General features: G+C 43.5%; 1 protein-coding gene across 5 annotated transcripts in view; it reads right to left on the bottom strand.

Annotated features, from left to right (window-relative positions):
• The window catches only part of LOC121274754 (clathrin heavy chain linker domain-containing protein 1-like), a 161,224-nt gene that overhangs the window by 85,439 nt on the left and 60,856 nt on the right, over positions 1-14,929 (bottom strand). For all 5 annotated transcript variants that reach the window (XM_041182107.1, XM_041182110.1, XM_041182100.1 and 2 more), the window contains one exon: positions 974-1,148. In XM_041182107.1, the coding sequence (XP_041038041.1) occupies positions 974-1,148 (175 nt within the window). The remainder of the gene's footprint in view (positions 1-973; positions 1,149-14,929) is intronic.

Raw genomic sequence — 14,929 nt, 5'->3', positions numbered from 1 at the left:
TGACAAGAAGAAAGGCAGCAAAAACGAAATCAAATGGCCAAAGAAACACACATTCATGCATTAAACCAAGGGATATATGCCTTTAATAATTTAATTTCTGAAGATCAATAAGTCAGTTTTGAATGTGCTCATTTTAAACAAGCACACAGCAATGACGATTTCAGTTGCAGTCAGTGGAAATGCAAAATAGGCCGTTACTGCCCTAATTAGCATATTTATGTGACTTACTGAACTCCAGGAAACACGCTGACTTCTCACTGATCAAACTGATTTTATGAATGTGCACCATGTAATGATTTTCATTCCATTATATGTAAACATTTTTTTTTGCACTGATCTATGCTGTAGTACTTAATATTATGCTTTACAATAATGTTGGTTATTATTTGTTAATATTCAGAAATAAAAAGATTGAAAAGTAGTTAATTAATAAGTACTCTTGTTTTCCTAAATTGCTACTTCCCGTTATTTTAATTGCATTTTCCCACACTTTTACTTGCTTTAGCTTTTTACCCAAAAGTTTACTCAATCCTCTTGCTTATCAGATTTCTTAAATGCATCAAAATTCCCACTGCTAATCCAAAATAGTTATCTACATTAGTTTACCCACACTGGCCTTTTTTGCCCTTTCAATTCATTTTAATATGAAATAAGTGTAAGCTTCATGATTGATAAAACCAAAACAGAAAAGATGTTCTCAGTTTAATATTACTATATTTTACACCCCTTGGGCCAGTAATTTCCCTTAATGGTTCCTGCAGTTTTTTTGCCTTATATTCTTTCCAAATTCATTGCATACTTGTTCCATTGTGACTTTTTAGTGAAATATCACATAATGCATGGATTTCAAACATAGAATTTTCTGCTCTAGGTCCCATATTTTGTGTTATACACAACTGTGTTCCTCACCCCTTGCACAGTAGTGAGTAACAACATCTTTAATGACATGATTCAACCAAATTTAGAATATTACCTCTCTTGTATGACCCAGTGAATAATCAGATCCAGTCGGTTTTGTTTCAGTGCACATTCTACTCCCTCCAGTGACATTTTTGCATTAGGTGAATGCCTGACAGTAGAAAAGGAGCTCATCACAGCTTCAAAGAATAGCAGAAGAGGAGAAATATTCCCTTCATATTCTGTTACAGCTGAAGGAGAAAATGTTATTATTACGCAGTTATGTCAAAGAACAAAGTGCATCTTCATGCACAATCGTTACGGATTTTAAACCAGATATAAATGTGAAAATGTTTCCTATGGTTAACTGAGCTAGGATGGAGATGTTTGCATCAAATTGGCTCTGAATCACAGCTGTACCAAAGGTTCTTGGTGTCAGCCAAATCTTTCCTTAAACAGATGGGAAAACTGAAAGACAGATCTCTCACACATCTCTTTCTCTGCATGGCTCAAGAGCAGCATAGGCAAATGTCTTAAGATTTAAGCTGAGGAATGAAATATGACAGAGGAAGGCCTAAGGGGTAAAAAAATTAAGTTTAAAAAGTAAAGAAAATTAAATAAAATAAAAGGTTTCATTATGATTCATTAACAATGGCTAAACTACTAGTACTGTAGACTAATGGATACAATACTAAACTAATGACCTAGAAGTCGACTGGTCAAATACCATCAAAACAAGTTGTGAATTTGAATTAAGTAGCTCTGATCAATTGTGGGCTAGCACCAAACAATTGACCATGATAGCTGCTGGACAATTTAAAATGTAATTTTTTAATTCATTCATGGAATGTGGGAATTTCTTCCAGCATTATTTCCCATCCCTAACTGCCCTAGAACTGTGCTTCATTGATGCTCAGTTTTGAGCTGCGAGATCTGTTAAATGACCCAGCCAGCACTTCAATCTGTGGAAGAAGATTCCACAGATCAATGATCTTCTGAGAGGCAAAAAAAAATTCCTTAGCTCTATCTTAAAAAGGAGACCTCTTATTTTTAAACAATTTCCCCTCAGTCTTGTCCCTCCCACACAAGGAAACATCTGCCTGCTATCACCTTAGCAATAAGATCACCTCTCATTCTTCTAAACTCCAATGGGTATAGGTCCAACCTGTTCAGCCTTTCTTCATAAGCTAAGCTCTTCATCCCAGGAATGAACCTCCTGCTTTTTCAAATAAGGAGGCGAAAATTGTGCACAGTACCTTGGATATGGTCTCACCAAGGCCCTTTACAACTGCAGCAAAACTTCCCTACTTTTATATTCCATTCTCCTTGCAATAAACACCAGCCTTCCTAATCATTTGGTATACTTGCATACTAAATTTTTGTGAGCATGTACCAGGATACCCAGAACTCTCCATACCACCAAGTTCTGCAATCTCTCTCCATTTAAATAGTATACTGCTTTTCTATTCTTCCTCTCAAAGTAAAGAATTTCACATTTTCCTACATTATATGCCATCTGCCAAACTTTTGCCCACTCATTTAATCTATATCCCTTTTTAGCTACCATCCATTCATTTCCTTCATCCAAGTCATTGATATAGATTGTAAATAGTTGAGGCCCCCAAGAAGACTTAGTAAGTTGCTGCAGTCCTTTTTGTAGCTGGTACACACCGCAGCCAAAGTCGAAAGCAGTGAATATTTAAATGATGGATGGGGTGCCGATCAAATGGGCTGCTTTTTGAGTGTTGTTGGAGCTGCATTCATCCAGGCAAGTGGAGAGTATTCCATCACACTCCTTACTTACATCTTGTAGGTGGTAGAAAGCCTTTGGGGACTCAGGAAGTGGATCACTCGCAGCAGAATACCTAACCTCTAACCTGCTTTTATAGCCACAGTATTTATTGGCTGCTCCCATTGCATTCCTGATCGATTATGACCCTCCAGTTTGTTAATTTGGGATTTGACAATGGTAATCCCATTAAACACGAAGACGAGGGGTTAAGACTCATTCTTGTTGGAGATCGTCATTGACGGATACACGTGGTACAAATGCTATTTGCCACTTAACAGCCCAAGCCTGTATGTTCTCTAGATTTTTCTGCACATGGGCATAGACTGCTTCATTATCTGAAAAAAATTGCAGATGGAACATCCCCACTTCTGACTTTATGGTGAAGGGAAGGTCATTGTTGATGCAGCTGAAGACATTTAAGCTTAGGAAAATGCCTTGAGCAGCTCCAACCAATGCCCTGGGCTGAGATGATTGGGCACCAAGAACCACAAATGTCTTCCTTTGTGATAGATGTGGGGCAAAATTTTTACCTTGGCAGTCGGGTGCACGCCTGACCCTCTCGAGCATAAAATGGCGCGTGTTATTTCTGACGGCAGGCGCCGGAGTTGGTAGCGTGCCCGCCGACAATTAAAAGGCCCATTAAGGCCATTAACAAGGTATTTGAAAGAAATTTTTCATTGCCAGTCCAACCTTATGATTGGCAGGCTGCTGAAAAGGCCAAGCGGCCTTTGCACTTCTTAGGAAACCTCATCCACAGGTGAGGTAAAGTTTCCTAAAGCAAATAAAAATAAAATAAAAATTTTTAAATTTAATTAGTAACATGTCCCTGCTCATATGACAGAATCACATGAAGGGACATGTTTTATAACACTTATAACATTTTATATCTGGAATTAAAAGTCTAATGATGACCATGAAACTATTGTCGATTGTTGTAAAAACCCATCTGGTTCTCTAATGTCCTTTAGGGAAGGAAATCTGCTGTCCTTACCTGGTCTGGCCTACATGTGACTCCAAACCTATAGCAATGTGGTTGGCTCTTAAATGCCCTCTGAACAATGGCAGCTAGCAATGGGCAATAAATGCTGGCCAAGCCAGTGACGCCCACATCCCATGAATGAATTTTTTAAAATTTTAATTTCTTTATTATTATTTTTTAAAGACTCTTCATCTCCCTGAGGCAGCTCTATGCCTCAGGGAGATTCTCAAGCGCGCACTCGTACGCATGCATGAAGTTCGCACTTGCCTCGCTTGCCCTTTTCCCCCTGCCTGCACTTGCAGCGCTGAGCACTGCTGCTCGCATTTCATGCTGGGTGGGCCTTAATTGGTCCACCGGTGTGAAATCACTTTCTGGCCTCGATCATGGGTGGCGGTCGGCTTTCCAACTGCCCCTGCCTGCCCTCATCGAGCCCTCCTGACAAGACAAGGGCTAAATTCTGCCCATGATGTCAGCACACAGAGTTGAGCAACAAGATGACAGATGGAGTATAATATGGGTAAGTGTGAGGTTATTCACTTTGGTCATAAGAATGGAAAAACAGATTATTTTTTGAAAGGTGCGAAACTATAAATGCTGATGTTCAGAGAGACTTGGGTGTGCTTGTACAAGGAATGCAGAAAGTTAGCATGCAAGAACAGCAAGCAATTAGGAAGGCAAAGTTAGGAATGTATGAACATTAGGGTTTAGGAGCACAAGTAGGGCATTTGGCCCTTGGAGCCTGCTTCACCATTCTATAAGATTATGGCTGATCTGATTGTGGTCTCAACTCCACTTTCCTGACTGCCCCCCATAACCCTTGACACCCTTGACTATCAAAAAACCCATATAACTGAGCCATGGATAAATTCAATGACCCAGCCTCCACTACTTTTGGGGGAAGAGAATTCCACAGACTAACGACCTTCTGAGAGAAAAAAACTTTCCTCACCTCCAGCTTAAAAGGGATCTTAAACTATGTCCCCCAGTTCTGGTCTTCCCCACAAGAGGAAACAGCCTCCCTCTATCCAGCCTATCAAGTGCCCTCAGGATCTCATATGTTTATGTTTCAAGAAGATCACCTTTCATTCTTCTAAACTCCAATGGGCATTAGCCAACCTGTTCAACCTTTTTTCACAAGATAAGCCCTTCATCTCAGGAATGAGTTGAGTGAATCTTCTCTGAACTGTATCTAAAGTAGTTATCCTCTTTTAAATAAGGAAACCAAAAGTGTACACAGTGCTCCAGATGTGGGGCGGGATTTTCCAGCCCCGACACTGGCGGGCATCGTCACAGACGGGAAGGGAAAATTTGCAGAGTCATTAAAAGTCAACAGCTCTCCAAATTTTCCCATCCCACCCACTACGATGCCCAGCACTGGTGGGGCCAGAAAATCCCAGTTGTGGTCTCAGCAAGGTCATGTACAGCTGCGTTAAAACTTCCCTACTTTTATATTCCATTCCCCTTGTCAATATTCCATTTGCCTTCCTAGTCCTTTGCTGTACTTGCATGTGACCTTTTTGTGATTCATGCACCAGAGCACCCAGATACCCCTGTACCACCGAGTTCTGTAATCTCTCCCTATTTAAAAAGTATTCTGCTTTTCGATTCTTCCTGCCAAGGTGGACAAGTTCACATTTTTCCACATCGCACTCCATTTGCCAAATTTTTGCCCACTCACTTAACCTATCTATATCCCTTTGAAGACTCTACTGCCTCTTGACAACTTACTTTCCTACCTATCTTGGTATCATTGGCAAATTTAGCTACTATACATTTAATCATATGGTAGTACACAACTTGAGCATTGCTGAAAAAAAGACATGTCGAAGCTTTTCGTCTCACACTCTTCTGGACACTTCGCAAGAATACCAATATAGGGGGAAGACAATAATTTATACTGTATGTGAAGAGAGTGCTGATTGGTTTGCAAGTGGTTTTTGATTGGGAGAGGCATTGCCATGGAGAATGCACCAGTGATGGTGGCTGACAGTTAACTGCCAAGTATTGTTTGAAATTTAAACCAGGCAGCTTGACCCTGATTGGTCAAGGCATTGTCCTGAGGAATGAGTCAGCGAATGGCTGTCACTTATTTTCTTTAGCTGAAACAGGTGCAATGTGTGTACATGTTTTTTTCAGTCTGCAAAGAACAGTGCCCTGTGTAATGATATGTGTAGCTTCCAGTACATACAAATGTGCCACACTGCAAGCCCAACTGACAATTTTAAATTGGTTGTCAGCATAATTCTTAGCACACTGAGGACTATTTAGCAAATGTTATCCAATCATGGAATCACATCTAATATTGGACACTGTATTTTGAGTTTTGCAAGTACGGGCTGGTTGGGTACAGTGTGTACATTGCCTATTGCGAAAAGCAGCTGGGGCATGCTGTTTGATACTATCCACCAGTCTTTGGGACGTTTGGCCTACATACCTAGCATCACACTGGCTTTTAAACTCATATACCATGTTATGGTTATGATATAGTTGCAATTACAGAGACATAACTGCAGGGTGACCAAGGATGGGAACTGAACATCCAGGGGTATTCAATATTTAGGAAGGATAGACAAATAAGGAAAGGAGGTGGGGTAGCACTGTTAGTAAAGGAGGAAATCAATGCAATAGTGAGGAAGGGTATTGGCTTGGAAAATCATGATGTGGAATCTATTTGGGTGGAGATAAGAAACACCAACGGGCAGAAAATGTTGGTGGGGGGCTGTCTATAGTCCCACAAACAATAACGGAGATGTAGGGAAGGCATTAAACAGGAAATTAGAGACGCATGCAATAAGGTACAACTGTAATCATGGGTGACTTTAATCTAGATATAGAATGGACAAACCAAACGAACAATAATACTGTGGAGGTGGATTTCCTGGAGTGTGTACGTGACGGTATTTTTGGACCAATACTTTGAGGAACCAACCAGAGAGCAGGCTATCCTAGACTGGGTATTGTGCAATGAGAAAGGATTAATTAACGATCTTGTTGTGCGGGGTCCCTTGAGGAAGAGCGAATAAAAAATGGAAGAATTGCTCATTAAGATGGAGAATGAAGAAGTTGAATCCAAAATTAGGGTCCTGAATCTAAATAAAGGGAAGTACGGGGGTATGAGACGCGAGTTGGCAACGGTGGATTGGGGAACCTTACCAAAAGGGTTGATGGTGGATGGGCAATGGTTAATATTTAAGGGAGGTATATATGAATTACAACAATTACTCATTCCTGTCTGGCGCAAAAATAAAATAGGAAAGGGGCTCAAAAGAAATTAGGGATAGTATTGAATCCAAAGAGCAGACATGTAAAATTGCCAGATAAGCAGCAAGCCTGAGAATTGGGAGCAGTTTAGAATTCAGCAAAAGTGGATAAAAAAATTGATCAAGAAGGGGAAAATGGAGTATGAGAGTAAACTTGCAGGGAACATAGAAACTGACTGTAAAAGCTTCTATAAATATGTGAAGAGAAAATGATTAACAAAGACAAATGTGGGTTCCTTACAGTCAGAAACAGGGGAAATTATAATGGGGAACAAAGAAGTAGCAGAAGAATTGAACACATATTTTGGTTTTATGTTCACAAAAGAGGACACAAATAATTTCCCAGAAATGTTAGGGAACCAAGAGTCTAGTGAGAGGGAGAAATTGAAAAAAATCAGTATTAGTAAAAAAAAATGGTGCTAGAGGAATTAATCAGGTTAAAGACTGAAAAATCCCCAAGGCCTGACAATCTACATCCCAGATTACTAAAGGAAGTGGCCCTGGAAATATTGGATGCATTGATGGTCACCTTCCAAAATTCTAAAGACTCTGGAGCAGTTCCTACAGATTGGAGGGTGGCAAATGTAACCCCACTATTTAAAAGGGAGGGAGAGAAAAAACAGAGAACTACAAATCAGTTAGCCTAGCATCAGCACTGGGGAAAATGCTGCAGTCCATCATAAAAGACATGGTAACGAAACACTTGAAAAGCATTAACAGGGTTAGACAAAGTCAGCATGGGTTTATGAAAGGGAAATTATGCCTAACTGGAGTTTTTTGAGGACGTAACTAGTAGAATAGATAAGGGAGAACCAATGGATGTGGTGTATTTGGATTTCAAGAAGGCTTTTGATAAGATCCCACATAAGAGGCTAGTGGGAAAAATTAAAGCACATGGGATCGGGGGTAAATATACTGGCATGGATTGAGAATTGGTTGACAGACCAGAAACAGAGAGTGGGAGTAAATGGGTTTTTTTTTCCAGGTGGCAAGCGGTGACTAGTGGTGTACCGCAGGGATCAATGCTTGGGCCCCTGCTATTCATGATATGTAAAAATGACTTGGATGTAGAAACCAAATGCAATATTTCCAAGTTTGCTGATGACACAAAACTGGGTGGGGTTGTGAGTTGTGAGGAGAATGCAAGGAGGCTTCAGGGTGATTTAGACAAGTTGTCTGTGTGTGGGCAAACACATGGCAGATGCAGTATATGGTGGATAAATGTGAAGTTATACACTTCGGTGTGAAAAACAGAAAGGCAGAGTATTATTTAAATAGTTATATATTGGGAAATGTGGATGTACAAAGGGATCTGGTGTCCTTGTACAGCAGTCAATGAAAGTAAATAGGCAGGTGCAGCAAGAAATTAGAATGGCAAATGGTATGTTGGCCTTCATTGCAAGAGGGTTTGAGTTCAGAAGTAGGGATGTCTTACTGCAGTTATACAAGGTCTTGGTGAGACCACACCTGAAGTAATGCATGCAGTTTTAGTCTCCCTACCTAAGAAAGCGTATACTTGCCATAGAGGGAGTGCAGCAAAGGTTCATTAGGCTGATACCGGGAATGGCAGGACTGTTGTATGAGGAGAGATTGGTTCAACTTGGCCTGTATTCACTAGAGTTAAGAAGAATGAGAGGGGATCTGATTGAAACGTATAAAATTCCAACAGGGCTAGACAGACTAGATGCAGGGAGGATGGTTCCCCTGGTTGGGGAGTCTAGAACCAGGGACCACAGTCTCAGGATACGAGGCAGGCCATTTAGGACTAAGGTGAGGAAACATTTCTTCACTCAGAGGCTGGTCAACCTGTGGAATTCTCTACCACAGAAGGCTGTGGAGGCCAGGTCACTGGGTATATTCAAGAAAGAAATTGATCATTTTTTGGATATTAGGGACCTCAAGGGGCCTGGTGAGAAAGCGGGAATATAGCATTGAAATAGAGGGTCAGCCATGATCATATTGAATGGCGGAGCAGGCTCAAAGGGCCAAATGGCCTACTCCTATTCCTAGTTTCTATGTTTACTCATTTGTGTGATAGGCGGAACATCTTTTTGGCTTGACGGCAGCATCCTTTTGGTGGCGAATATCACACGTGTTGCTACTGCTTAGCAGCAGTTGAAGCTAGCAGGGCATGTTGAGAGAGCAAAAATAAGGCATGTAGTATCTTAGGCTTTATTAATATGGGCATTGAGTACAAGAACAAGCAGGTCACGTTGAACTTGTATAAGACACTAGTTAGGCCTCATCTGGAGTACTGCATCCAATTTTGGGCACCATACTTGAGGAAGGATATGAATGCATTGGAGAGAACACAGAGGAGATTGGGGATAGATTGGGGAGGCTGGGGCTCTTTTCCTTGGAGAAAAGAAAGCTGAGAGGAGACTTGATAGAGGTATTCAAGATCCTGAGGGGTATGAACAGGTTAAGTAATGAGAAACTGTTCCCACTCAAGAGAACATCAAGAATTAGATGGCAAAGATTCAAAATGTGAGGAAAATTTTTTTCACCCAGATGGTGGTTGGAGTCTGGAACAAACTTCCTGAAAGGGTGGTGGAAGCAGGTTTGATCGAGGTATTCAAAAGAATTGGATTGCCACCTGAAAAGAGAGAATTTGCAAGGTTACTGGGATAAGGCAGGGGGGGTGGGACTAGGTGCAATGCTCTTTCAGAGAGCCAGTGCAGACATGATGGGCCAAATGGCGTCCTTCTGCACTGTAAAGATACTGTGATGCTATGGTATTCTTGCAAAGTGTCTGAAGAGTGCAAGACAAAAAGCTTGGTCATGTCTCTTTTTTCAGCAATACTATACATTTAGTCCTTTCATTTAAGTCATTGATATGGATCATAAATAGTTGAGGCCCCAGCATTGGTCCCTTTGGCACTCCGCTAATTACAGCTTGCCAACCAAAAAAGACCTACTTATCCATATTCTCTGCATCCTGTTAGCTAACAAATCCTTTATCCATCCTAACTCATTACCCCTCCATCATAAGCTCTTATTTTGTGTAGTAACCTTTGATGTGGCACCTTATGAAATGCCTTTTGGAAATCCAAGTACACCACATCTACAGGTTCCACTTTATCCACCTGCTTGTTGCTTCCTCAAAAAACTCTAATGGGCAGGATTTTCCCCTCCATGCACTAAGTGTGGTGGTGGGCAGGAAAAGCAGCCATTTCCCATCCGGCCCCATTGGCGTTGTGTGTCATGGCGGGTGGAGGGGACAATATGGCAAGAAGGCCAAAAATTGGTTTCTCGCCGTCATGAAACCAGTTTGCGATTGTCCGCTCCACCCATCAACGGTGGGCCGCGTTTCCCACCACCTTACATCGGGAACCTAATTTCAATACATTAGCATCTCAATATAACCCCTGCTTGCCGGAATCATCACCCCATGCTGGATCATCCAGGCATGTCCATTTTTCACAACTGTACATAAGCGATGTGCACCTGGTGAGCTGCAGTTCACTCGGGACTTCAAGGTTTGTGTGCCTACCTTGCTTCGGGCAGCACTGGCAGTCATCAGCGCCAGGCTTTGCTGTCAGTATTACATCACTTTTAAGGGGGAGCTCATGGGCAGGTCTCTATTTACAAAACCAGCCGTAAGGTGGGGATGGTTTTTCAATGGCTGCAGGGCTAGGGTTTGCTTGGGGAAGGGGGAGAAGTGGCCTCAGGCAAGGGAAGAGGGTCCAGGGCGAGAGATGTACTGGAGAAGGGGGGTATCCCAGGATGTGTGTAGGAGCACAAGTGGCTTCAAGACGGCGAAATCCGAGGAGGTAGTCTCCAGAAGAAATGAGGCCTGATGGAGATGTGAGGGTGTGTGCAAGAGAATGAGTGGTGATGTCCCTTGAGCAGGCAGTGAGTGAGATGCCATTGAATGTGTGATGGCCTTGTGAGTCTGAAGTTTAGAATGATAAGATGGTTGCCTTACCCTGGCAGCACGGATGAGATCATTCAGCCACTTTCTGTACTGGATAGCTGCCCTCGTGTGCAGCATTAGCACTGATCACCGCTGCCACCAACTCCCAAGCCTGAGTGATGACACTGATGGGCCTCCTGCAGCCAGAGTGGGAGCAGAGGTCATTGCTTGGGTGTCCAGAAGGCATCCCAGGAATGTATCACTGAATCGGGGGGGGGCTGCACTTTTCTTGGATTCTAGGGCCATGTCTTCACCAGAGCAATCCTGGGCTTCAAGCATTGAGAAATGTGCACAGGGTTACAGTTTAAATATGCTGCTCTGCATGAGGAAGTGTCAAGGGAATGGCATGGCAGGAAAATCAGAGGCTGTCTGCCAGTGGAGCTGCAGCAACAATCATGGAAACATCAAGAAGGGCTATCAGCGGCATTCCTCAGATTTCAACATACGATGGAGGAGTCCGTCCACGTTCAGTTTGTGGTGATAGTGCCAGCATGCTGATGTCAACACTGGTGGATGACAATCGCCATGGAGACATTGGTCTAGGACATAGGTCCTGCAGTACGCCAGGAGCTGCACTTCATCAGTGTAGGTATTGGTAGCATTCATCAGTGACTATGCGAAAAGGGTGCAGGGCAATTGTACCTCACTCCAGCTACCCTTTCTTCTCAAGGAGTCAGCCAGAGGCCCTTGGGCACCCAAAAGGATAAAGACCAGCAGCTGGACATCCTGGGGCCATCCAACCAGGTGACTCTGGGATTGTCCAGCCAATCCCAGTCCCCTCTTCCTGTAACTCCATCAGCTCCAGCTCCACAGGCTGAGGGGGTGGGGTGGGGTGGGGGGGGTGCACCTGCCCCTCAGCAGGAGGCCCAAAGCAGGCCAGAGCCCTATAAATCTCGGCTCTCCAGAGGATGCCTTACAAAGTTACCACAGACAACAGAATGTAGCAGTCAGCAGGCTGCCTCCACTTCCACTTGGATGCCAGGGATGCACCAAGATGTACGGAAGGATTAGGAAAATAAAGAAATATTAGGAGTACAACGGTGGCATGGGTGTTAACCACATGTATATCATTTTCACAAATGTAAATAGAATTGCACACATTTCACATCTCCTCTTATGTATGCTTCCTCTTTATGATGAACTGTTTTGTTGTCAATCAAGTGTGAAACCATGGTCTCTCCCCCCACTTATCGCAGATGTCATGATCATGTGCCTCTGTTCAATGTCTGCTTCCATATAACCAGTGTGTGCCCATTCTCAGATCATTTATGATATCAGTGATGCCTCATCCTTGTAAAGTGTGCTTGTGGAAGGAACCTCGTTCACATACTTTGCTGAGTCACGTCATGTTCATTCTTGGCTGTGAAAGACTGAGGCAGAGGTGTTCACCCATCTCGTCTACATTATTGAAATATGAAGGTGTATAGTGTACTAGGAGCTCGTGTGTGCTCCTGTCTGCCTTGCGCATTGCTGAATCTGAATGTACATCTGCTAAGCTCACGATTAATTGTGAGCATCTTCCCACCTCAATGTGCCGGAGCTCTGCCCCTCCCAGCCACATTATTGCCCTGGCACCCAAATCTACAACCTTGAGCACTTCTCACCTTGTAGTTGTCTGTATTGTGGCCACAAGGCTCTTGTCACAATGTAGGGATATAGCGCTGTGTCATAGGTTCTGCGTGGCATCCCCTCACCTAAACACCCAAATGGTGATGTGTTGTAATCAATGGAGCCTTTGAGCATGCTCTCAATGCGCTTATGGTACCTTTAGCAGTGGGATAGGAACGAGAATATAGTGAAGCTGAAGTGTGTTCTTTATTATCAATGAAGCATGACCTTGAGGGCTTCATGGGGTCTTAGCATTTTGGAGTTCGCAAGGGCCAGAGCTGGCCATGAGGGCAGACTGCGTTAAAGAGGAGATATTTTAAGGCTGCCAGGCAAGTGTATGAACATCTTCATCCCCAGGTGGTCCACATTTATAGAAAAGTAAGCATAAATGCAGGCCCGCATCCCTAACTGAGAGTGCCAGATGTCAATGTGATGGAGATGAGAGTGAAACAGAGGACTGAGTGATCGCAAAATGGATTAGCACCAACCCCATGTGGAACTTATCCCTCCCCATCTTGAGGCCTATTGCACAGTGAAATATAGAGACGCCCTCCACCCCACCACCATGATGCCTTTGAATGCCCCAACCCTACCTTTTCCCCATCTATAGACTGCAGATGCCTCCTTTGACTGGGAGTGTGCCATCTGCAGTCCATTATTATGCCTGAAACCCCACCCCTGGACAGGAGTGCCTGATGTTATGACCACACCCTGTGCACAAAATTCTGGGCACCACTGAAATGCCCTCCCCCTCCCTGGACTAGGACAAGGACAGTCTTTGCAAGGTCAGCAATGTAAACTGAAGCACATCTTCACTCAGCGATCCTCCCATTCTGACCCCAACTCACTTCTGTCCCTCTGTAAGAGACTCTTCCCCATTCTGGCCCAGAGGACACTTCTACCCCACAGCCCCCTAGTCATTTGTCTGAGTACAACCTTCGCCACGCTTCCTCTGCCCCCCACCCACCACCACTGCTCCCCCCCCACCGCCCAAGTCGAGCCCTTGGCCTGCAGCCCTTTTTGTTGCCTCTGTCCAGTTTGCCTGCCAGTTGAATCCTTGCCCTGCAGCCCTGCCGTTGCCTCTGTCCAGTTTCCCTCTACCCCATTTGAGCTCTAGCCCTGCAGTGCATTACAAGCAACCCCCGCCTTCCTGCTAGTCTGGTAGGTAGAGCCTTGTGTTAGGAAATAGAGACAGTTTAAGTAAATTATGTTTGTATTTTGTGGGTGTTAGGAATGAGGTTCGCTTTAAAGTTTAAGTTTGTTTTGTATTTCTGTATTTGTATGTTAAGAAAGGTCAAATTGAGTTTTAATCTCATTTTTAAAATGATGCCTGCATTTCTAATGAGGTTTTTTATGACTGTGGTCAGACACACTATACTTTAAAACAAAGTGAAGATGCCACCTCAACCAGATGCTATGGATCTCTCCTCAACTCTCCCCCCAGATACTTGTCACACCGTGAGCCAACCGGTCTCTCTGCACTCCATCTTGTACATGAATTGCACTGTTGCCTAGCAACAGAGGGCCAGAGAGGCAGGTCCCTCCCTCAGACACACGTTGAAAACTGAAGAAACAGCAGTTTCAAGTTCAGTTCGAAAGCCAGGACTCCAGAGAGACTGGACACTGGGAGGGGGAGCTGCAGATTTACCAAAAGAACCAACAGGTCCCAAGGCCAAAGGAGTGAGACAGAAATAAGAGAAAGTCCCAAGCAGACCTTCTAGTCAAAGGAAGGGCAGGAACTTAGAAAAGGTCCTGCTAAGAGAAGTTAAGAGCAAGAGGCAGTGAGAAAGGCCCCAAGCTTCAGATTTAAAAGGACAAAGGCTGCAGAAGGCAGATTTAAAGTGGGAACAGCTTGCAAGAGGCAAGAAAGTCCAAAGAGACAAGTGAAGGTCTGTAACTCTTTACTATGGGCATGTGAAGCAGTGGTACTGTTGACAGCTGAGCCAGTGAGAGAAAGTGTATGGAAGACAGTTTGAATGCATGTGGTGACCCAGGGAAGAGGAACACCAGAAGAAGAATTCTAAAACCTGGAGGTGAACCCTTGTGGAAAGCGTCTGAGAGAAAGCATCGGTTTTGGAGAAGATTCCTAGGCAAGACCTTGAAGAGAATGGAGAATGTGTGAAAGGTGGAGTGCAGCGAGACTGGTTGGCTCACGATGTGACAAGTGTCTGTGGGGAGAGTTGAGGAGAGATCCATAGCATCTGGTTGAGGTGGCATCTGACACTTTGTTTCAGAGTATGGTGTGTCTGACCACAGGTCGCCATAGGTTTACATGGATTGTGTATTTACTGTGAACAGTAGAATATAAGGCTTGTGTTATCCTTACAAATCTGTAAATATCTGTAAAGGTATACTTGTGGGTGAAGGAGCATTGTAATATAGTTAATCTTTTCTTGTTTAATAAGTGTTTTATTATTTTATTAAAAGTTCATCAGCGGACTCCTGTAACTCTGTTCAGTAGCTACTCTCCACGTATC

Source organism: Carcharodon carcharias, chromosome 2, assembly GCF_017639515.1.
Source record: "Carcharodon carcharias isolate sCarCar2 chromosome 2, sCarCar2.pri, whole genome shotgun sequence".
Lineage (NCBI taxonomy): Eukaryota > Metazoa > Chordata > Chondrichthyes > Lamniformes > Lamnidae > Carcharodon > Carcharodon carcharias.
This window is presented reverse-complemented; position numbering and strand designations above follow the sequence as displayed.